This window comes from Crocodylus siamensis, chromosome 4 (assembly GCF_052110815.1).
Source record: "Crocodylus siamensis isolate JL-2025a chromosome 4, ASM5211081v1, whole genome shotgun sequence".
In the NCBI taxonomy this organism is placed as follows: Eukaryota; Metazoa; Chordata; order Crocodylia; family Crocodylidae; genus Crocodylus; species Crocodylus siamensis.
Window position 1 is genome coordinate 185,961,219 of NC_143398.1, and position 24,614 is coordinate 185,985,832.

Genomic DNA, 24,614 nt, shown 5'->3' on the forward strand with positions numbered 1-24,614 from the left:
TACGCACTTGCAGTTTTTATAGAACATATTTGTTTACCTACTCTTTCACCACACTTTTACAGAGTCAGGTGAAAGCTCTTTGACATTTTTATTTTTGCCCCTTTTTGTAGAGCTACTATATGTATGATATGCTAGCGGTCACTGTAAAAATGCCACATATGTTTGAACTCAGGACATCTCTGAAAAATGCAGAACCAAACATGCATCTCTATGGAGACAGTGGCATGACTAAATGATTAGATAAAAAGTGATAATGTGAGAAATTCGTTTCTATATTAACAATAACATGAGATATATGGGTACATTTCAATTATTATTAATGTTTTTAAGCATGGAAGACCCCACTGAAAACTAAAGGGTTATATTCTTATCAACTCAAAGGTATATTGAAACCTCAGGACAAAATGATTCAGTATTGCAGTATCAAGGGGAAATCTATTCTACCATTCCTCTGTCCCTGGGAATAGTTAGATTTGTGAGAATCTAGTTCAGAGTGGCAAGTGTTAAGGAAAAGCTTTGTTGGAACAAATGATAATTAAACAAAAAACCATGAATGTACTATGTAAAGCAGGGGGAGGAGTGAATATGTATGAGGAGATAGGAAGGTATATGAATATTTCCCTGTTTTCTTTAAAAAAAAAAAAGTTCCTTTCTTCATAGAATTAATGATCATGAAAATTGTGCATCACTGCTCATTGGGGCCATAGATGCCAGCATTGTCAATTGTAAAGATGACAAAGGAAGGTAAGAGTCTCCTGAACCAAATGCATTCTATGTTGATGAACCAATCTAAGACCGTTATTAATTTTTGATATGTGAAACTAATCTATATCTAATAAAATGGGCTACAGTGTATTATACCATCCCCTGCACACCCCCAATTAGCCACAACAAAGGAAGTTTTTCATTTCAAAAGAAAACCTTATTTAATATTTTATTTTGCTACCAAAATAAGTATTGTTCATTTGTTTAAAATGCCCAGGCCTGAGGGTTGTTCCCTTATATAATGGTTATTAGACCTTTTTCTTCTCTGAAACTTTTCAATGCATCCAGAGTTCCTGAAGCAGGACCTTATATAGATAAAAAAGCATTTAATATATTATTCACAGGAACAATATTTGACAGAATGCTTATTAAACAAAATGCACCAGTGTAAATTGGGTAATGTACCACCCAAATCTTTAATTTGTCTGTCATAGAGATGAAAATCAAATACTTTCCTCCTACAGAGAACAACAAAGCTAAAATAATCCCAACCAGAAAATCACCACAAAGATCTCTTGAAGCACTCATAAAATTCTCTTTCCAAATGTCATGTCATGTGGTTGTATATAGAAACAGAAAAAATCATCCTTAGAGTTGCATGTTACACACAAAATAAACTACAGATTTTATAAAAACATTGCTGCATTTGAGATTAATGCAGTTACCCATTATAGGTATGGTTACTGTAGTATGCAAGACATTTAATGTGGAACACACCAGCACTTCTAATAATGGATTCATATTCTTCCCTTACAAACGATCCTATGCCAAAAGGTTATTCTGAAACTACCTGAGCCTATGGCCGGACCAGACTGAATGTCCCCAATCCTGTCTGATCTCAGAAGCTAAGCAGCCCCAGGTCTGGCTAGTACCTGGGCAGCAGAAACTAGCTGAAACCTGCAAAACAAGTTTGAGAGAGTACTAGGCAGAGTTGGAGCCTGCTGCCCCTCCCTCTTGCCTCCCCATATTTTTTAAATGATAGTGTGTTCTGTTAGGTTAAACAACCTGTTTGTATGAGATTGGCAACAACTCTATCCATCTCTTCCATTAACTGAATCAGAATTGGAAAAGCAATACTAGGGTTTTGCTTGGGATACTGCTCTTACACAGTTTGCCTTGGTGACAGTTTTAGATTTCATAACTTAAGGAAACAAAATTTGAAGCATCTTATAGTCTTCTACTCCAGAGTTTAAATAAACAATGCTATAACTATTTTAGAGATTCCTTCATGTTCTAAAGCTATAATTGTGCTCTCTCATTTTAGAACTCCACTTCATGCAGCAGCCTTTGCTGATCATGTGGAGTGCCTGCAGCTTCTCTTAAGTCATAATGCACAAGTAAATGCTGCAGATAATTCAGGGAAAACACCGCTTATGATGGCAGCTGAAAATGGTCATGCGGGTGCCGTAGGTAAGTACCCATTTGTTTTTGTAAATCTTAAGATTGCATACAGAAATGCAAAATATTAAGAGCATGTGCATACATCTGTTCTCTGGAACCAGTAAAAAGAAGTTGGCTTCACATTTTTAAAAAATCCTGTTTGCTGCATCCAGAATGTTTTATATCATTTTTTTCTCCCACTTCTAAGCAGTTTAAGTTTCATTAACAGACTATCTCTGCTCCGTTTTCTGCTGTATGAAAAAATGCTCTTGGTATTAGTTATTCATGTGTCTCATTTTCCTGATTATACACAACAGTAACATCTTCATTATAGCAAGGGGATGAGTAACCTTTCTGCAGTTAAATTGTAAAAAGAACCATAGCTTGAAGTGGAAAAACATTGTTTTGAATGTATAAACAACTGTTTTTCTTCAAATATTTTAAAGCCAGTCCACGTACTGTGTAATGTCCAGGAACTTTGCTCCCCGGGGTTTGCATTGGGTAAAACAAATACATAAGGAGAAAAAAAATCTTTTCTTTAGACTTGAGAGCTCAACCTCCACCCTGAGTTACTACTTCTGTCTCCATTACTACTAGGTGGGCAGTAAGTGAGCAAGACCCACTTAATCCTCTCAAAGCAGGATCCCATGGTGGGGTGTTTCAGGCAAAAACTACTCTTCTTGATGTGTATTTCACTAATCAAATTAAAATAACAAATGTTTACTGACAATTTGGGGTAAAATTGAGTGTCTGGTTAGCAGTTTTCCATTTTTAACAAGTTGCTAGCTCCAGTTTTGGTTGCTGACTTAATTGCACAAAGTACACTTTTTCATCTACTCTTTTGCTTCCATGTTGCTATGGATTTTGTAACATAAAGAAGACTGCTTACTGAATTGTTTGTGTTTGTGCATACAGAAGTCAGAATTATTCCACTACATGACTTCTGTTTCTGTATTTCAGATTTTTTGGTGAACATTGCCAAGGCGGATTTGACTACAAAGGATAAGGACTTGAATACACCCTTGCACTTGGCTAGCAGTAAAGTATGTGAAGGAACTTTGTAGACTACAAGTGCTCATATGCAGCCTATACATATGTAACCTATAGAAGTATTCAGAACAAGATCCTGGTAGTGTGTTGGAGATGCTCATTTGACAGGCTGATGAGGTTCCAAGCACTACAGTGATATAATATGTACAAGCTCAGGGAGGAGTGTGGTAGCCAGCTGTTCTTAAATATTTCTTGTAAACTGTGAGAGGTGAGAGACAGGCTGCTGCATCCTACTACATCTGACTGAGACATTGGTAAAACAACAAGGAAAATAACGGAAATCCATTGAGACCTTACTGAATTATCTCACATTATTGTAGTACAACACAGATTCAGCTATTCAACACAGATTCAACTACTTGCATTGTTTCTTGGATTTCTATGGAAGAGAACTTCTGTAGAAAGAATATTGCAACTTAAACAGCTCTCAGCTCTGGAAGTGGAGGCAAAAATTGAGTTTGGTCATGTTTTCTTTTCCAGAATCTGTGTCCAGTGTTTTAATAACTACAATGGGCTTTAATAACTACAGTGGGCTCCTCTCTTCTCCTGTTTTCTTTCTCCTGCTTTGTTTCTCCCTCCATCTCTGCTGCCATAGCCTGGCTTAGTAAGGAAAAAAAAATGACGATATGACTTCCTTCAGGTTTTTCATTGTTAGTATTACTAGATGGAAACTGAACAAGGTCAAATTTGTTCAGGGACTTGTTTGTCAAATTCAGCTGCAGCTCCTCAACTTCTAAAGGTTCATGGACTCTACTTATATATTTGTAAAACAGATGACATAGAAGTGTAATACTATATACTTGTTGATGGACCCCTCCAAAGGAATGGACATCTTGTGCTGGAGATCTGTCATCTAGTGCCCTAGTTCTGTAGCCTGTTGTGTCCAAGCAGTCACCTACAGGCATGCAGACGATCATGATGCAGAATTAGGCACTAGTTTGTACAAATTAATTACATTTTTGGACAACATAATTGTCCACAGTGCCCTTGTAATATAGCGAAAGCTTTTGCAACTAGTATATGACTAAGAGGTGTCCTTAAGATTTCTTTTCCTACTTAAAATGTGGAAGGCATTTCTAGGTTTGAAACTGACAAATACATCTGCATTTTAAATGCAGATTCTTTTTAGTTTGACTTATTTTAATGGCTTTCCCCCCAATTTTTGAAGTCCTCAGCAGATTAATTTCAGTTTTTATTTTTTTTAATATCAGGGTCATGAAAAATGTGCCTTGTTAATACTTGACAAGATACAAGAACAGAGCCTTATTAATGCAAAAAATAATGCATTGCAGACGTAAGTAAAGGCTTATTTTGTTCTACTTTTTGTTCTCTAGTGCTCTTGTATATTGTTCTTTTACCATTTCATTCATATTTGGAATATTAAAATCAGGTTGTTTAGATTTTGCATAGTATCTTAAATTATGTAAATTTATAAATGTTTACTTGGGGAGAATGTAAGAACTGTTGAATTTAGGCACACAAACAACCACAGTAATTTACAAAGCAGGAGCTTAATACATTTCTAGGAAGATTAGTTGATTTATTTTTCAAAAGCAAATATAAGGTTTTTAGTCCTTAAAATAATGTTCTATAGTATCATCTTAGAAAAGCTTGTTTTTATAGAAATTAAAGAAAAAAGGGAGAAATAAAAGGGAAGAGAGGGAAGTAGTCACTTTAAAATTAAAAGCAGCTTACATTTCCTGTTATGATTTTTGGGAAATAATTAAGGCCTGAGACACTCAGTTATTTTACAGTGTTAGTGGGATTTTCATCAGACCTATTCTGTTTTGATTTGCAGTCTATAAAATCTTGCAATTTTAAGTCAACCTTATGAGTTTTAGGCCCCCAGTGCATGATTTTTCATGATTGATGTTGGCAACCATATATTTATGTATCTGAGGGCAAGATACAGACTTATCTTTTAGATTTACATCTTGATTTACTTCCACTAACAAGATAGGTGTGCCTTCTAGAGGCTTCATCCCCAGAGACTCTATGGAGTGAAGAGATGATTTTACAACTGGACTCTGTAAGAGTTCTGCCAGGTTTTCCATTAGATGGTCTCCTGTGCTGAAGAAAACTCAATGAAGGAGAGGAAGAGGGATCTGGGGCAGCTTCTATTCAACTTGAAGCTGACTGTAAGCCATTTGAAATTGTGCCACTAGTTTAGAGTTCTTAGAGCTGGAGCTGCGCCCAGCTTTACTTTCTACTCCTAGTGCTGGGGACAAGATGAACTTGGTGAACTTGGTTTGGCTGCAGTGCAGTTGTATTAGAAGAATGTTCCCTCTGCTGCATATCAGTTTGGAACCCAAATTGTGGGCCTCGGCCTGCATCTTCAGAATGCCCTAACCATACCTCTCCTTCACCAAAATCATCTACACTTCAGTCTACATTAGCTAGTTCTGGGATCTAATGGAGCAGGATTTGCAGTCACCGACTGGATTGCTGCAAGTCCACTTATTCTTAGCAGGAACAGTTTCTTCGACCGCAAGCTCTTGGTTGGAAAGGACAGTTCTTTAGGACAGATAGTTTATAACTTGGGATGACCTTTCTGTTTAGCGTGTGTTTTATAAGAAAAATACATTAACTACTATTTAGCTTTTAAGTATAGGTACTTCAGCATTAGAAAAATGCTGTATTTATGATTCCTTTACAACCTTATCTCTAAATCCTTAAGAGTCCATCTTGTATGATGTTTTTGTATGCAACCTCTCTCTCTAAACAACAGGGAAATATTGTGCAATTAAAATACAATCCACCCTAATTATACATTATCAGTAGAATTTGAAGCCTGAACCTTGAGGTAATTGCTATGCTGATTTTAACCACTTGAACTACAGAACTGATTTAATTACGTTATATAACCCAGAAGGGGAAAGTTGGTTTGACCCACTAAATCCAGGTACTAGGCCTGGTGTCTGTAGGAAGGTCAGTCCAACTTGGTGCTGTCTTTCCTCTAACTGTGAAGTTGGTGCCTGCAGCAAAGAGCATGAGTCACTGGAGCTGTGCAGGGTTAGATCCTTCCTTCCCGCAGCTGCACTGACAGTAGCAGGGTCCAGGAGCAGAATGTTCAGTGATTTTGATTGGATGCCAAAAAGGAAAAAAAGCTAATTTTTTTTAAGAGTATATATTTGCCAGTCTTGAAGATAGACAAAGAAAAAAATTATTTTGAGGTCAATTCCCCTACTAATGTCAAAGGCCTGCTCCCAATAATGGAAGTGCAAGAGATATCAGAATACATTCAACAAATTCTTGTATAGGGATTATAATCTATTTCTTATATAGGTCTGAATGTTAAAACAAGATGTTTTACAGATGTAGAACATGATTACTTTTAATTGTGGGGTACTGTATAGATTATATCTAGGTGCAACTTTATTGATCCATGAAAGCAGAAAAATGATTTTGTAACAGTGGGTCATACTATAAATGTTTCCCAGACAAGCATTTCAATTTATTTCAAACCATACTTGAGTTGAGGTGTTAATGTTTTGTAGACCTCTCCATATTGCTGCACGGAATGGCTTAAAGCTGGTGGTTGAGGAGTTGCTAGCCAAAGGGGCATGTGTACTAGCAGTGGATGAAAACGGTAAGTAAAAGGTGAAAGATTTATGCAATACACTTTGACAGTCTTACGCAGCACCAAAAAAGATGATTTTACAACTCATCAAGAAAAAAGACCAGTAAACTGAATAGACAACACCAATACTTGTACTTCTTTGTGAATAAGATACTGAGTTGCGTAAGTATGAAAACAAGGTATATTTTATATAGAACAAACACACTGGAGACATCACAATGTTCACTTCACATGTGCTGTCATTGCCTAGTCTTTCTCTGACGCTTGGGTGCAACAGCAGTTTGAATTTCCTAAACATGGAAAAGGGACCAGAAGATTCTTACTGCTTGTAATAGAATCAAGGATTATAAATATCATCAGAGCATGTTTAGTAACTGGGATAAAAAACCTCAACATTTGTTTGGTTATATCCTAGTGCATTCTGAGATCAAAAATGGCATTGCTAACTCTCTGGCCAAATGTGATATGCTAATTATCATTACCTTAAATAAATAGACAAGTTTTGGCCCCAAGTAAATGTACACGTTTGAAGAACAGCTGTAACAGATCTAAAATAGCCTTCTATAGCAAGGAACATGTTTTGGAATACTTTGGATTGAACTTTTTCTCCAAAATGTGGCATTATTATAATGATAAAACTATATTACTGAAAGGTACCTGTTATTACGGGCATTAGAATTAAAAATTCTGGTATATTCCACAAAATTAAACAATTAGTCTATTGTTATTAGATAACCATTTTTATGTGTACACAAAATACCTGTGTATTCATTGCATTGCAATCCTTAGAAACATTCTAGGAGGAACAGAAGGTTTTAAACTATTTAATTTTGCTACTTAAATTATTTATCTTTTGTCATCCGCACTTGTTATGTTGTTAGCAAGTAGCTATTTTTGAGGACCTTTATTTCAGCTGGAAATACAAGATGTACTAATTTTCTTGATGCAGCAGACTGCCCATCCATCCACGCACTGTTAAAAGTAGCGAAGAGAAATGCTGACAGGCATACTGATCTAATAATTTCTGTAGCTTTCAACACTTCCACCAATCTAATGAGTCTGAACACTAGGTTTATACTGCATCTAACTGTCATACAGAGCTCTGTTGCTTCAATTCTGGGATAGCTCTGTTATTAAATACAAATACTCTAATTGTATATAAATCTAAATGTCCTTTATGAGGAAACATCCACTTCAATGGAAGACATCATGTCTAATCTTTCTATGTTTGCCTGGCTTCCATATTGCTGAAAAAACTATACTTGAAGTATTACTATAAATGAAAACCAAGAAATTTAATAGCTTTTGTTAGCTGCTTAGAAATAAATAATTGGAATTTTGCTTACGGTGGTAAAAATGTTAACCTTCTTCAAGCAGTCTTTCAAAAATGAATTCCCCTAAGTCATCTTCCTCAAACATATTATCAAGTTAAAGGAAGGTTAAACTTTTAAGCTGTACTGTATATTTGGGATAGCATTATATACTGCTTTAGGTGGCCAAGGCACAAGTGTCTTAGCATTAGAACCAGGAAAAAGTGCAGTTTTAGGAGAAACCGAGAATACTTACAAATTTGAACTGAATCCAAAGAATTGTCTCAGCTGGTAAAAATATTGACGTGAATGTTTCTAAAAGGTTTTAACTTTATTTCAAAATAACATTTGAATTTTTCATTATGAAATGGACCTATTTCTTCAATAAAGGAATAAAACAGAGTTAAATAACCCCAAAATTAAATAGGACATCTTGTATAAAAATGTTTCAAGACAACATTAAATTTGCTGATTCACCTAAAAAAATTAACAGCATCTGTTGCAGTTCAATGTTTTTTATCTGTTTTTGGTTTGCTTACTAAATGAGAAAAAAAATATTATTCATCCAGCTCTACTCAAAACAGTTTGCCAGATCTCTGGCATACAAACAATTAAATGAACCAGATCAAGCTTAATGACACAGCTAAGACGTTACTCCTGCATGAATGTAAAGAGCAAAAAGAACATTTAAATTCTATACCCAACCAATGTATCCAGTAGTGTTGCAGTTTATCTAGTAGTGAGTAATGCTTGTGCTGCTTTGAAAAAGAGAATGCTTTTTTTTCCTAATTCTCCTTATCTAAATGCAACCTGCAATCTTATCCTCAATTTTTCTTCCTGACTTTATTTTATTATATGAGGATTCAGATGAAGGCACTCCAAAGGGCACAGACAGAAGTGCAGCTCCTGGGTCTAATTCATGGTACTTCACAGAAAGCACCATGAATTAAATCCATCTTTCCAACCCAACAGATATTAGCTGTTGTATCAGGAGGGTGGGAGATCAAGCTTCAATTTGGAGCTGATCCAGAGAGGTTGCATCTCTTCAGCCTTTTCCCATAGCTCCACCCCATCCCCTCCCAGCTCCTTTGCTGACTCAGGATGGGAGTGGGAGAAGGCAGGGGAGGGAGGTCTGTTCTGGGGTTTCCCCAGCTACACTGGAGTGGGTGGATTTGGAGCCCCTCCCACTTCAGGGGAAAGCTCTAAGCCATCTATCCCCCCCTTCCAGCAGGGCTGGGGAAACCCCAGAACAGACCTCCCTTTCCTGCCTTCTCCCCCTACCATTCTGAGACGGCACTGGGGGCCAGGCTGTGCTGCAGCAGTCTGGTGCCAGAGCAGATAGAAATTAATGAGGGCACTCTGCTCTGGAGTGTCTTTGTTTGAACCTTCATACAGTAAGGGTTTACTTGTCTTGTTCGGTCATAGCTTTAGAGCTCTTTCAAGGGGCCAGTAGTATGACAAACTAATTTCTGTCTGTGCCTAATGTGGAACGCCTTTGTTAACCTGTGTCTACGTGTTCCAGGAGCAGGGCTGGACTGACGGAGGGAGCTTGTTCTGGGGGTTCTCCAGCTGGCATTGGAGGGTGGGAGATTGGAGTCCCTGCCTTGGGGAGGCTCCAATACACCTCCCCCCTCCGTGTAGGTTGGAGAAACCCCAGAATGAACCTCCCTCTCCTGCCTTCTCTACCTCCCATCCTGAGACAGTGCCAGGGGCAGGAGGCAGAGCTAGGGAAAGAGGCGTCAGAGACTCAGCCTTTCTCCCAGGATTGGCTCCAAAATGGCGCTCAATTCTCCCACCCTCCAACCTCAACAGCTAATGTCTTGTTGGTTTGGGAGGATCAGTCTAGCTCATGGTGCTCTCTCTGATGTGCCCTGAGTTAGAGTGGGGGGCTGCACTTCTATTTGCACCCTAAAATCATTCCTGCTGTGGTGTACTAGGACTTCTGGGGTCATATACTGTGGTTCTTATTGCTGTGGTAGCTGAGCCACTCTGTAATCCTTAGATTGTAAGAACAATAGCTTGTCCTTCTGGCCACAGAGGAAGAATTGTTGGAGGTACTGGAGGATGATCAGCTTTGAGTAGCTTAGCTTCCTTTCACACTATACAGGTGGGCAGGCTACCAGCCCAAGTATAAGCAACACTCAGCACTTAAAAGTTTTCTTTGCGCAAATGGGAGCTGTGAATGCCTAACCAAGAACCTTGAGAGAACTCTGCAGTGAAGACAAGCTATTAAGTATCTTGCCAGTTCTTCACTTCAGTACTCTCCTCATCACATTTCCTGTATATTTCAAAATGTATTTTCTGCTTCCTAAGTAAAGGAAGCGTTACCTGTTAGTGGTGAGGTAAATTCTGGATAATAAATTATTCAGATATTAATTTTCATCGTCCCATCTAGTCCTTTTTTTGATCACTTAATTTCTAAATAACTTGCCTTCTAAATACTCGACACTGAATGTTCAATTGAGTAATCTGAACTCTTAAAATTCATTCATTCAGAACTTGGGGTGTTTTTTTATCTGGCATCATTTTTTTCAAATGAAAGTCATTGTTCTCAGAATGAGATCTGTTCATATGAACTGAAGCCAGTCAGCTCCAGTTCATAGTGCCTTATGCTCTACTATGTTGTTTTGTAATCATCATACTGTCTGTGCTGTAGAACTGTGTTTAGCAAGTGCTTTTACTCATTTTGTGTAAAGACTGTATGCTGCTTCATTTAAATAATAGTGCTTGTTGTGATGATCACACTGATTGATTTTAAATGCTCCACAAATGATGTGTTTTCCCAGCATGTCTAATTTAAATTAAGTAACACACTTTCTTGCTTGGCATGACTGCAACTAAACATACATCTCCTGGTTATGAAATCATCTAGAGATGTATTGAGGAATGCTCAGTTCCCTTCTCAGTATCCCTAGTACTAACCATTGCCTTGTCTGCATTTGTGCCCAGGTCATACGCCAGCCCTGGCTTGCGCTCCTAACAAAGACGTGGCTGACTGCCTGGCACTCATTTTGGCTACCATGATGCCTTTTTCTCCTTCCAGTTCAATGACGGCTTTCAACTTCGTTTGTTATAAAAAAGACAGTTTGAGCAGGACACATCTCTGCGATGGCTCCAATATGGGTAGCATTAACTCTTACAGTAAACCTTTGATTAACAGTGTAGGAACAGAGGAAGGGTACAATGAAAACGATTCCGATTCTGAAACCTTTTGACTTTTTGATATTCAAGAGTTTTTAGTTAATTGCATTCAGGTTTTTTTTCCTTTTTAAAAAGCTTGAATCCCACTGTTATATCCTTAAGTATTATTACTGACCCAAACTTTCACAATTAGGGTGTGAAAGGATTACTAAAGTTGACAGTAATCTAGCCTTTAACAGGAAGTTTGGGGGGTTTTGTTGGAATGCATTCACATTAATGTTCTGCAGCTTCCAGCTTCATTGTTTTCTTTAGGCCCCAAGTGCTCCTGTGAAATTTCTACCTCTTATTTTATGTAGAAAAAGAGAAAATGCCTTTTTCTTTTTTGACAGCACAAGTGAACAGGGAACTGTTTATAAACTTATTCATATATCCTAGCTGTGCAGTTAGTATACAGGCATCTTTTGTAGATTTCAAGAGCACCAACCCTCCCCTTATTTGTCTGTTTCCTAGTTATGGAGTCCTGTTAATTAGATGAGTTTGTTACACAAACCAAAGGTAAAGTTGTTTATCTTTTTAAAGTACTGCCTGCAATTACTTTCTTTAGAATGAAACATTTTACATTCTGCATGTATTAGCACTTCAGTATACAGGAGGCACTTTTAAAGAACTTAGTTAAAGTACACAATTAGAAGGCTGTTGATGCAAACTTTCAAAAGCCAAATCTACTTGTCCCATTTTCACAGGTATTTTCCTGTTGAGATCAGTAGAATTACTTGTGTAAAGTGAGCACTATTTGGCCTGTAATTTGTCTTTTCAATTCAGCACAAATGTGTATGGTTTCTTTGCACTACAGAATTGGGGTCATTAGGCATTTCTCTGTCACCTGAGCCATTAACCACTAATCAAGTTTCAGGAAAAAAATCAGTGGTAGATTGAGATGTATCCAAATGTTTGTGATGATTTGCCAATTTTATATTGATTTTTTTTTCTTCCCTAAATTTAAACATCTTGTTCTTACCATTATCAGTATCAGGTTTTTAGAAAAAGAACTTTTGCCAATATTTGGATTAAAAAGAACAGAGCAAAGGTAAACACAAAGCAAGTGAAAGTATAACACCAAAAGAGGAAATACCAAACACATGCCAGGAAAAGTAAACTATGGAAAGGGACTCATGATGTACAAGAAAGCCTACTGACACCAGCTTCTCTAATCAATGTCAACATAGTGAATATATCTGCTCCGTCTGCCAAAGCTTCTAGGTCAAATGGACCCCGTTCCTCATCTGGGACAGAAGTACAAAAGGAAGAATGAGACTTAAAAACAAAAAAATCCTACCATGAACTAAACCAGCTATATACCATGAGGACCAAAATGCTTCAACAGCTAAAATGAAGACTTTACTTTTTGCAGAATGCAAGTGACAGAATGACGTAGCTTTTTCTAAATAATAAAATGTAAACTTTTTGAGTAATGAAGAATCTTGAGTGTATTTTACATTTGACACAGATTTCTAGTCAACAGTTTGACATTTGTAACTAATGACGTGTTGACCACAATTTATTTTTTTCCAGACTAGAGAAAATGTTCATATACTTTAAATGTAAATGTGCTTATATTTATTTGAAATGAAACAAATGCCCGGGAAAAATAACTATAGTTTGTTCTTCTTTTTATTTTTTGTGCATTTGATTTGGCATAATGTAAAATGCAATGTGAATCCAGGCAAGCCTGATGTTCTGAGTGGGAAGGAGGAAGGGCTGTGGGGCAAGACCACACATGCTCAAAACTGACCTCAGAATCTTGTGCATCTGCCTGGACATAATGTGAAGGTAAAAGTCATTGCTTTGTTGGTAAAGGGCAGACTCACTGCTTTGTTGGTAAAGGGCAGAGAGTGAAGATATATATCCACTGTACCTCTAAAAAGCACCCTTTATCAATAATATTAGAGTATAAAGATTACTTTCAACATCTCATAGGGGAAATGGGTTGCCACAATACAGCTAAGTATGAGAACAGAAAGCGTGGAGTATATTTTATATGGCCTGGAGCAAATGGCTTAGTTTAAACTTCCTATGATTCCCACTCAGGCTGTCTGCAGGCCTAAAACTATGCTGGAAGGATAGGAGAAAGCTCCTTAGCAAACACTTTTAGCAGGGTGAAAGGAAAAAAAACACATTTCTGACAGTATTCCATACAATCAATGCCAACATTTCCTAAAATCTATTGAGATTTTGTTTCTTGATGAAAGAAAAATCATTTAAAATTATGTAACTGTTGAAGAGACTTTTTAAAGCGTATATATGGTCATCTAATACTATGCACAATCTGTGAGCAGTATTTTGCCTTGCTAAAATGAAATGTTCCCGTGAATATTATGAAATAGAAATTTCCAAACTATAAAACAAAACTAAACAACAGAAAAAAAAATCTCAAGTGGTACTTAATTTAAAGATTTACATTTCTTCTATATTCCTATTTATCTTGCAGGGGACAACACGAGCATCTGAACCACTGGTTTTCCCTCTTACATTATTAGTACTGTATAACTTTTTAAAGATCAATTAAAAAGAACCCTTTAATTAAAAATTGCTAAATAGCAATAACTACCTTACTTAAAGCACTGAAAATAAGGGGAGAGACCAGCTTTGAAAAGGTGATGCATTCTGTGGTGTCTGTTTAGAAGTGGAATGGAAATCCCAAAGTTTGCTTTTTGTCATTTCTAAGTAGAAAGAACACTTAGAAGAAACACAGGACATAGAGCTCCTTCATTAAAAGAAAAAGAAAGTTCTCTCTACCATAGAATAAAAGAGGTTATATTATTCAAAATGTTCGTTGTTAAAAGGTTGACATTTGCTATTAGCTACCATACAGGGATATCTAAGATAGCAGTATTTGACATATACTTGCAATAGAAGGTAATTGCCATTGCTGTGTGGCACAGTACATGCTGCCTTCTAATGGTGTATATAAATTATAGGACTGTGGATGATTGAATTTTTATCCTTCTATGGCTTTGCACCAGAACTCAAGTCAATAGAAAAAACTCCTGCAGAATATAACATGTTGGGCTGACCCTAATCTGCAAATATCTGTAGCAAAATGTTGTTATTATCTCTAATTTAGTATGAGGATAAAGCAAACTAAACTTGGATTTTGTCATCGACTATAAACTGGCAATACAACTATATCAGTCATTTAAAATGTACAATATTCCAAAAATCACAAAACCAGGATTTGCTTTGTTTAAGCTCTGAGGAGCATTCAGAAAATAATATTTTGAGTTACGGTACCCTTAAAGGAGAAATGCATTCTGGGTAAATTTTCAGTTGTGCTCAGTATTGGCCTCTCTTCTCATTGTCACATATCAAAATACTGTTATTTGGATCCCATTATGATAATTTGTATTGCAATTTATAATACGTACTCTGTAGAAGTAAATTTAAAACAGATGTTTAAACACGAAGCAACTTTGCTCCTGTGAGTCGTTGTTTGCCTTGATCTTAATATGCCTATTTATGGGAGGAAAGTGATTCAGGCATAAGGTTGCACTTACAGTCAGATCCTGCAAGCTACAATTTGTGAGCTCTTTCTGCACATGCACAGAGGACAGGTTCTGTGTCAGTGGAATAGTCTGTCTCCACAGCTCTACTTGCAGCATCAGAATTATAATATATATTTTAACCATAGCTGTAAACAGACTTCATTTGCAGGTTTCGGTCCTAAGTCTTTCTCTCAAAATATAGAAAGTTACAGTCTCTGGACTGCCTACACTTGCTGTGATTCTACAGTGAAATAACTCAGGGGATTTCTGTTTATCACTACTAAAAGGGCACCATAATATGTTTGGTACTTTTATGCAGTAAACAACTGCCAGATTTATTACAGTATAACCTCATAAATCTGGCATGCTCAGGACCGAGCACCTGCCGAAAATTTGAAAATTCCAGATTTTTGAAACCAGAGCAGCAGCTGGTTGTGGAGCAGGGGGTAGAGACAGCTGGTGCTGTATGCAGAGTAGTGACACAGGGTAGCAGTGGAAGCCACCATGTGCAAGTTTCCCCTTCCCCCTCCGCTGCTCCAGGACTGGCCGCCACTACTCCCTGACATGCCAGATTTTCAAGAATTCCAGATTTTTGATATCCAGATTTAAGAGGTTATACTATATTAAATTAAAACAAGTAAATAATGATGGATTGTTATCCATTGTACTGTTGAGAAACTTGGTTATGTATCTGTTGAGAATGATTTTAAGATTTTATGTGATTTTATTTGTAGTTGTGTAAGAAACTTTTAGAGTGCCTTTTTATATTTGTGTATTCTGGAAATATTTTGTGAAACTTGTTTTTTTTTCCATTTGAGTGTTATCGAAGCAATATAATACCAGTAAGTTTTCATTTCAAACCTTCTTTGAATGTACAAAGGTTTTTTTTCTTTTCAAATCTTCTACCTGCATTGAAATGAAAATGCGGTAAGTTTCTATAGGTATTATGTATAATTTGCAGTGCTAAACATGCTTTCTTATTACACAAAGTAAACCTTAAGTCAGTGTTATGGGGAAGGGCGTTTTAAAATGGTGACAATCTGAAAGTGTGTATAAATGTAATTCTATATGTTTCTTATGCAGTGATCTACATATTAAAAGCCAATATCTTATGTTTTGTAGTTATGTCTTATATTTTATGCTTTAGCATGTGCAATATATCTTTACAAACGACCGTGAGATGATTCTGGTGCCAGTGTTATATTTTGCCTAACATATTTGTAATAAACAATATAAAATATTGTTTGATGGTTTCAGTGGGGTTTGTCTGTAATGTTTTCTTATGTAAACTGGAGTTTAATGACTTCAGTAAAATGTCATGACTGTATAAAATGAGTAAAAAGACTTATTTCAGTGAATGACTTGGAATCCAATCTGAATCCGCTCAAGCACAGTTTAATACCTTTTTTCAACTACTGAATGCTGTGTTGATGTAATGTAGTGATCTAACTGTACACTATTATTGAAATGCATTCAGATGGTTATTTTTACAAATAAAAATGGTACAAATATTGTTGCAAACTGAGTAATATTCTGTTTGTTCAAAAATAACTGGGAATATACTAAGAAAGTCCTTTAGTATGGCAGAAGATGTGTAATGTAAACGGAACTGTATATTTATTTTATATTAGTACACTTTCTCATGCACGCTGACTATCTGAGTAGACTCAAGAACTTGATTATGACAGTATTAATTGATTACTTAAACATGGTATATGTAAAAAATTAGAACACCAGTATTAACTATTTTGTTCACCTATGGATATATGAATTATATAGTCATTGGAGCAGGAAATGCAACTCACCAGAATCTATCAAAAGTGAGTGCCTCACCCATAAAAATTAGAGTCACTGTCTCTCTTGTGCTGACCCTGTGAATATTTAAATATTTTAAACAAAAGAAGAACAGCTTGAACAGAAGCAATTGAGATCAGTTACGTAAAATACCTTGTAGTATTCTGGTCAGAGGACTCTCCTAATCTGAGCTAGTTGAATTGTGGACAAGGACTGAGTCAGAACTCTAGCCAAAGTTCATGAAAGACAACCCATGACCTCTATGTTCCTTTTTCTAGTGAAAAGGTGTAAAGAGGGTTAAGATCAACAAAAGTGAAAAATGAACTGTATATATTAGTAAGTGTAGTAAAATATGATTAATTTGTCATTGGGATAACATCATCACTTTATTTGTTCATATATCTAAATTACAAAAGTGATCCTGTTGATTTGCATGGAAAAACACCGGCTATTTAGTCACCAATTTAAAGTAAAATTTTTTGTTTCATAAACTACATATCTAGTATGTCATTACTAGATAATGAACTATTGAGTAAAATTTGCTCCTGATAGCTCATTCGTAGGGACCTAGCAAATTTATGATTTTGCGATTTTCACAGAAACTGAGAATTTGGTAGTTCCATGTGAAAACACCTGGTCCCTACGAAAAACAATGGGCACTGCAAAAAAGCGTGAAAACGTCCAGCAAACGGGGCTGGTGGAGGGGGGCTGCAAACAGAAAATGGTGGGAAGCCCTGGCATTCTGAAGCATGGGGTGGGAGGAAAGGGAAGGGGAGAATTTCACAGCAGATCGCAGCGGGTCCCCTGCAACTATGATTGACCAAGGGGCCCCAGAAGTCCCACCCCTCCCCAAAGACTGACAGATGGCCATCTGTCAGTCTCCAAGAAGGGGCACGACTCCCTTCAATCAGAGGCTTGGGAGGGGGGGTTCCACCACTCCACCACATAAGTGGTGCCCAACACCATACTGGGACCATGAAATCTGGAGGCAGCCACCACAATTTAGGTAGCTCCATACTCATTAGTGTATAAATGGACAGTAGAACCCAGACTGTTGGTATTTGAGTGATTTGCAACTTCGCTACGAAGTGCCAAATTAAGGATGAACTGCTCAGGTCTTTGCTGTAGTCTTTACTTGCACAACTGTGCTTATCTATGCTCAGCTATAGCTTATCAGCAGTCCTAGGTATCTGTTTGGAGAAGCCCAGCCCCATGAAATAAAAGCAGCAAAACACTGCTGGAGGTAGAAGCACTTCAGCACTCACATATGGATGTTTGCTGTTGTTCTGTATAGCCCCTTTTAGAAGGTAAGGAACAAGGGCAGATTAATGCATGGGCCCACATGGCTCAGGCCCAGAGACCCCTGCCAATCAGGGGTCCCCTGGGGTGCCAGAGGCAGCATGGCCCAGGCAGGTATCCTGGCTATGGGCATCCAGGTCAGGCAGCGCTGACCTTCTTTCCTTCAGCTGGCCAGGGCCAAAGGCTAGAGAGAGATGGGTAAAATGTGGCCCACCAAGCCATTCTATCTGGTCCGTGGGGCCCCTAAGAAATTTTAAAAATTAATATTTATCTGTCCTGGGCTGCCTGTCATGCAGCCCTCGATGGCTTGCCAAAACTCAGTAAGCAGCCCTCTGCCCAAAATAATTACCCACTCCTTGGTTAGAGGGTGGGTGTGGGGCTGTATGTGGGTGGTGGCAGTGGCTTCTTTGGGCTGTCTGTTGCCCAGAGGGCCCATGGGCAGCCCCGCTCCCACTGTCTGCAGGCTTGCCTGCACCAGTGCTGCTGAGACAGGATGGGATGGGACAACCCTGTCCTGCCGGGGCCAGCAGAGGGTGGATGGGCAGCTGGGGGCAGCGCAAACCCCATTCCCCACCCCCAGCCAGCCCTGGCTTGTTGCAAAGTGCTAGGGGACTGTGGCCCTGTCTGCGTAGCACCCGCCAGGTGGAGGGGCTGGGGCAGGCCACCTTCACCTCAGTAGCACTCATGCCCCCTGGGTCACCCCAGACGTGCAAAAGAGGCTGGACAGACCCAGCCGCAGCCCCCTGGCAGGTGCAGAGGGAACCTACCCTCATCTGGTGGGGGGGCCTCCGATCTTCTGTTTGCCCAGGGCAATAAATCTTAATCCACCACTGGTAAGGAACCTATCTCTGCCACTGTCCTGATCTGTCTGACATCTTGTATAGGTATTGCTGATTTAGGGGATGTTCTACTGTGATTATATGAATGATGACTAGTTACCTTACAACTGAAAATAGGCTGACTACCAAGGATTAATGACTCATTGATTATTATCAACAATTCTCTAGGAATGACAAAATGATCATATTTAACTGTAATGAGCAAACTTCTGTGAGAAAAGGAAATTTAAGCACCTACATTGAACACCTTCAAGAGCATATTGGATGCTTATCTTGCTGGGATCCTATGACCCCAGCTGACTTCCTGCCCATCAGGCAGGGAGCTGGACTCAATGATCTTCTGAGGTCCCTTCCAGCCCTAATGTCTATGAAATACTTGAGTTTGACCACTGGAAGAAATGGAAATGCACCAAGAAAGAACAGGCCTGTTGCTCCCACTACTACCATATCATTGTTTTCGGTCCCTTGAAGTTGAGGATGATGTTGGTCAGGTTCAGTGGGTCCTCAGGTGACTGAGGAGCCAGATTCTTCAGCAATGGAGGCATGTTGTGGGGGGGGGGGTAGCTACCCTATAGCCCCGAGGGCAATACCTGCAACAAAGAACCACAGAGTTCAGTAAGGTCTGAGCCCCTTGTAGCATGAGGTGAAGAGCTTCCATGTGAGCCCCCAAACCACAGGTCTGTCACTGAGGCCCTACCATGGTACATATAGGAAGCAGTTAACAGGTGAATCATGATAAGTTCAGACCAGCCACACATGGGAAGTAATTATCACACCATAAATATGTCCATTCAGCATTAAGGAGAGCCACACGCCACAAAGTTAGTGCCAGAAAGCACGTAACTTCAAAGCTACTTTCTATCCAGCTTTCATTTGAATGTGCCACAGGGCCCAGGGCTCAATGTCATAGTCCAGGGGAGCAGAAGCAGCATTTCACCTTTACCTTCCCCATAATCTCAAGCTCCACCTCCTCTGGTTCGCCTGAATCTCTTCATCCCAGGTGTAGATTTGGGATAATCATTTCTGAGGGGCAGAAGGAGGCGCAGAGCAGGGGCTAAGCATCAGGCACCTGCAGAGCAGGAAGGAGGAACAGCTGCTCTCCCTGTGCTGCCCCTCAGGGCTAAGAGGGCTGAGAACCAGCCCAGCGCTGCCAGGTCTTAAGTATGAAATGATTGTATTGGAAGCTCAAAATTAACACATTTGCAGAAAAACTAGAGTGGGCTGAAAAAATATGCAAATAAATCCTCTCATTTAATTTATATTGGTTACTATCGCTTGCCAGGGAGTGAATGAGAATTGGGTTATCAAAGCTGAAGCATTTCCAGGCAAGTTGGCACAACCTGGTACTGGCAGCGAGCCCCAAAATCTGTTAAATTTCTCGGAGTGACTTGGGCTTTGCATGTACTGCCTGGAGAACTATCGAACATTTTAAACACTTTTAGTATTATTTGTTGCCCGGACATTGTACAAGGGTGGAGATCATTGTACAAATACGTTAATTATCTACTGTACACCCGGCAGCGCTGCGGGGCGGCAAGAGGCAGCCTGGGGGGCGGGAACCAGGGGTCGCGGAGCACCCGCTACCCCCACGGCGCGCGGGACTGCGGGGTCGCCCCGGGCCCCCTCGCCCGGTGGGTCAGCGCCTGCATCGCCCCCCGGCTGTGCGGAAACGACACCGCGCCACACAATACCGCGCGCCCCGCCCGGAAAGGCGGCTCACCGCTTTGCAACATGGCGGCAAGCGGTGGGATGCAACGCTCCAGCCCTTCAACCTGGTCCGACCTTCCCAACATGGCGGGCGGCGCCACGCCCGCTCTGCCCTCTCCGACATGGCGGCTGCCCCGCCCCGCCCCGCTGGGTGGCTCCTCCCCCGCGCCCGTGTGCGGCCGGCGGCGCTGTGAGGGGCTTGTGCGGCGGCGGCGGCGATGGGGCTGGGGGGCCGCGAGCCCGGGGCGGCAGCGCTGGGCTTGTATGGGGCGCTGGCGGCGCTGGTGCTGCTGGCGGTGCGGGACGTGCTGCTCTTGTACGAGGAGAACCGGTGCAGCATGACCTACATGTACGAGTACCCCGAGTACCTGGTGAGCGCCGCGCCGGCTGCGGGGCGGGGGCGGGGGCTGGTCCCGCTCCCGCTCCCGCTCCCCCTCCCTTCCAAGGGGCGGCCTGAGCCGGCGACTCCGGTGCCCCGCCCCGCCGCTGGCGGTAACAGGTGGGGCCGCCAGGGACGGCTGTGACCGGAGGAGGCCGCTTTGAAGCCAGGCGCGAGGCGGGGCAGGGGCGCACCTGTTTCCCGGCTGCCTGAGGGACCTTGTGGGGGGGGGGACCCCGCTCCCCCGTGCCCCTAGTCACTTCGAAGAGTCGAGGGTTTCTTAGGGTGGGTGAGCCCTCCTTCCCAGTGGGATGAAGTTAGTCCAGCCCAACGCTGCCAGGCAGTCCGCCTCAGGTCTGGCACTTTGAGGAGCAGCAAACTTCAGAGACTTTAGACCTCTTTTTTCCTGACCTCCCGCCCACCCCCATACTAGTAGGTTCTCTGCCACATGGAAGTGTCCCCTTAAAGCAGTGCTTGTCGGTGCCACCCTCCAGAAGCACCAGCCCTTCATGTCCACTCTGCATGTTTTGAGGACCGGGAAATAATATAGCAGTCTCACCCTTGTGCAGACCTTGGAAAGGCTGCAGCAGGGCAGGATGGTTTTGGTGCTGTGGATTCCTGTTTGAAGTCTCAGGGTTTTCCGTGTTAATTGTGCTTGAACCCCTAAGAGTGCTAAAGGTGTGTGGCACCCTTGGAAGCATCTCGAGGCACCCCAGGGTGCCATGGCACCCTGGTTGAGACTTGTGACCTTAAAGAATGAAGGGTGCAAAGCATTCATGTGGGGAATGCACAGTATCTTAATTTCTGTAACTTCTCAATACCTTGAGGGGGTTGGTTTGTTTGGTAAGGGATTTCATTGAATTACTGAATCGGCTTAAGATAGCTCTCTTTCGTTGGGTTTGCATTGCCCATTCCCTTCAAATATGCATAAGCTAGCTTTCCCTTCCTCCCTTCAGATACAATATGATGACATAATTGTTGGATGTAGATCAGATGTGTAGGTGTGCATGTTTACTACTTGTACTGTGCTTTTTGTTCAAAACTTGCTTTCTCTTCCCAAAGGTACTGTGTACTAAATCCCCTTCCTGCAGCCACATAACATTTAAGCACAATCATTCATATATTATGCACTGGTCTTTTGGGAAAATAGCAGGATGCTAACCCCTAAAAGAAAAAGGTGTTACAAATGTAATTGGACATTATTCTTAGTGATTTCCTGCTTGTTCCTGAATGGTGCCATTTGGCCATAAGTGTTAGGGCTCATTACCATGAGGCTGGATGAGTGGTGTGGGGCAAGTCTGTGGGCCAGATCCAGCCCACAGATACTTTCCCCCATTTTTTAGCACATTGGCTCAAGTGCCCATTTCAGCTGGTCTGGGACCTGCACAGCATATGTGGATCCCAAAGTATCAAAAAGAGATGCAAAGTACAATCCTGGACCTGCCAGAGTGGGTGCTATGCTGCACAATGTGCCCACCCTGGCTGGACTATGCCACATGTGACGCCTGCTTTAGAAACTCTGTCACACATGGTGCCCGTTTCAGGCAGTCTGGGACCCAGCCTGCCTGCAGGGCACTCAGGCTGACCCGAGACCCATGCTACATGCATCCAGCCACAGGGAGTGCCCATTCCAGTGACTCCAGAATCTGTGCTGCACATGCCCATCTGCAGCAGTCCTGGAGCAGCTGGGGTGGGCATCACATGGCACATGTCCCAGATCCTACCCTCATGGCTGGTCCAGTGTGCATGGGTCCCCTTGTGGGTCTGCATGGCAGGGATCCATGGGTTGGATTCAGCCCTTGGGCCATAGGTTTGACTTCTCCAGCCTTCGGTTTTAGGAGGGATGCTTTTGTTGGAAGAAAGGCTTACTAACCTCAGGTTCTCACCTGTTCTTAATTAGTTAAAGATAGATAGCCTGTCTTGTAGTTTAGGCAATTTTGTTCTACATTAGATCAGGCTAGGAAGGAGTTTATATGGTGCTGTTGCTTGATTCAGGGAATGGCACTTGTAGTCTGCAGACTGGATCTGGCCCATGGAACCATTGGATCTGGTGTGCACAGCTGAGGAGGCACTTTAGCAGCATTTCAGCAGCAGGAGGCTCTCTCTGCACTGTAGATGGGCTAGTAGAGAAACATGGTGGTGCAGAGAAGTAGCAGTGGCAGCTGACAGTCTTACCACCAGCCTGCCTTGGACTTGAGCCTAGGTTGTTTTGTACGCTGCTTGAAAAGGTGGCTAACTGCTGGCTTAAATTAGTGATATTCTACCCAACCTGGGCTGGATCCTGTAGGGCAGGGGTGGGTAGTTATTTGGGCTGAAGGGCCCCTTAACTAGTTTTGGTGAGCAGTTCAGGGTTGTACACACATGCGCATGCACTGCCTGCAGCTGAGCCTGTTCCCCAGAGCCCATAGCTGGCCCCTGTTGGCCGTGTCTGCAGCTGGAGCACGTGGCCAAGCTAGCCTGGGTCAAGCCAAGCATGCAGGGCCCTTTCCCCCAACACTGGCTGTGTCTCAGGGGTCTCTGCTTTCCAGCACTGATCAGGGCACGTAGCAGACACCTGGCAGTTATCTACTACTTCAGGTAGATGGTCTGGGCAGCTGCCAGCGGCAGGGAAGAGGAACAGTGTGGCTGCACAGCATGGGCTGGTGGAGCACAGGGGGCGTCACAAAGGAGCTGCTCCCAGTCAGGTCCAGCATCTGCCCATGGGGGACAGAGCCTAGCTGCAGGCCTTCGCACTGTCCTGTCCTGCCCTGCCATTAAGGCTCCTGGCATGCACACAAATACACACCTACCCCACAACTCCCAAGAGCCCTGAGGGTGGAACAGGATAGCATGGAGGCCTGTGGGCAAAGTGCGGACAGCCAGCACTTAGGCTCTGGCTCTAGCCTTCACTGGTGCCATGGGGGGTGCTGGACGGAAGCAGCCCTGCCTGACTTGCTCCACAGGGCAGACCCTTGGTGAGCCGTGCTTGGGCCTTGGGCTCTGCTGGTGCCAGGTGGTCAGGGCTGCTATTGCCCAGTACCCCCTGTGGTACCTGGGAGATGGAGTCTCACCCCACATGCCCTAGGTGCTGCCTGCCACCAGGGACTGGGGCCTGAACAGAGCTTGCTTGGGGCCTTTGTGGCCAGACTTAATCTCTGGGGCCAGATTCCATCTCTAGCACTGGACGAGCAGGTGGGCTGGGCAGATCTTGCCCAGCATCCCCTGCAGCACCATCAGAGGCTGAAGCTACTCCCAGCACCATCTGTCTGCAGAAGCTGTGGTCTGAGCGTGGTTCATCCAGGGTCTGTCATGCCATGCCACTTCCTATGCCGCCTAGCCATGGGCCAGATAAACTCAGTTGACAGGCTGGAGCTAGCCAGCTGGCCATATTTTGCTTACACCTGCTATAAGTGTTCAGACCATGGGTGTGATTTAGTGCCCCAGATCTGCCTTGCGGACCAGTGGTTCAGCACCACCGGTTTAGATGATTTGTAATGGTTTGCATTTGAACTGCCTCTGCACTTTGTCTAACTGTTCTATCACTTTCTTGAGAAGTGATCAGAACTGAATGTACTCTTTTTGGTGAGATGTCTTATTGATTTACAGTAACTTCTTGTTAATTTGCCACTCCAAGGGAAATGCAGGTAATTGTAAATTATTCAGTAGTGACAAATTATCTGGAGCTGGTAATTGGGTGGGATGGTTAAAGGGGACTGGTGGGAACTGGGCCATGGGTGAATTAAATTGTAATGGCGAATTATCCCCTAGAAAAATTAAATAAAGGTTTACTATTTATACTATCGTAATATTTTCTGTTATCTTGCTTATTTATCTTAACCAGTGATCACC

The 24,614-nt window shown here is 41.6% G+C and overlaps 2 protein-coding genes across 10 annotated transcripts in view; both read left to right on the forward strand.

Annotated features, from left to right (window-relative positions):
• ANKRD44 (ankyrin repeat domain 44) overlaps positions 1-16,289 on the forward strand; it is a 230,805-nt gene extending 214,516 nt beyond the window's left edge. For 4 of the 8 annotated variants that reach the window (XM_090045188.1, XM_090045187.1, XM_090045190.1 and 1 more), the window contains exons 23-28: positions 661-744; positions 2,030-2,175; positions 3,106-3,188; positions 4,407-4,489; positions 6,693-6,784; positions 11,035-16,289. In XM_090045188.1, the coding sequence (XP_089901314.1) occupies positions 661-744; positions 2,030-2,175; positions 3,106-3,188; positions 4,407-4,489; positions 6,693-6,784; positions 11,035-11,300 (754 nt within the window). In that variant the 3' untranslated portion in view covers positions 11,301-16,289. The remainder of the gene's footprint in view (positions 1-660; positions 745-2,029; positions 2,176-3,105; positions 3,189-4,406; positions 4,490-6,692; positions 6,785-11,034) is intronic. The other 4 variants (XM_090045192.1, XM_090045191.1, XM_090045194.1 and 1 more) reach the window with 2 other exon arrangements.
• A 4,242-nt stretch (positions 16,290-20,531) lies between these two features.
• PGAP1 (post-GPI attachment to proteins inositol deacylase 1) overlaps positions 20,532-24,614 on the forward strand; it is a 62,788-nt gene continuing 58,705 nt past the window's right edge. The window contains exon 1 of one of the 2 annotated variants that reach the window (XM_090045196.1): positions 20,532-20,778. In XM_090045196.1, coding sequence (XP_089901322.1) covers positions 20,626-20,778 — 153 coding nt within the window. In that variant the 5' untranslated portion in view covers positions 20,532-20,625. The remainder of the gene's footprint in view (positions 20,779-24,614) is intronic. The other variant, XM_090045197.1, reaches the window with a different exon arrangement.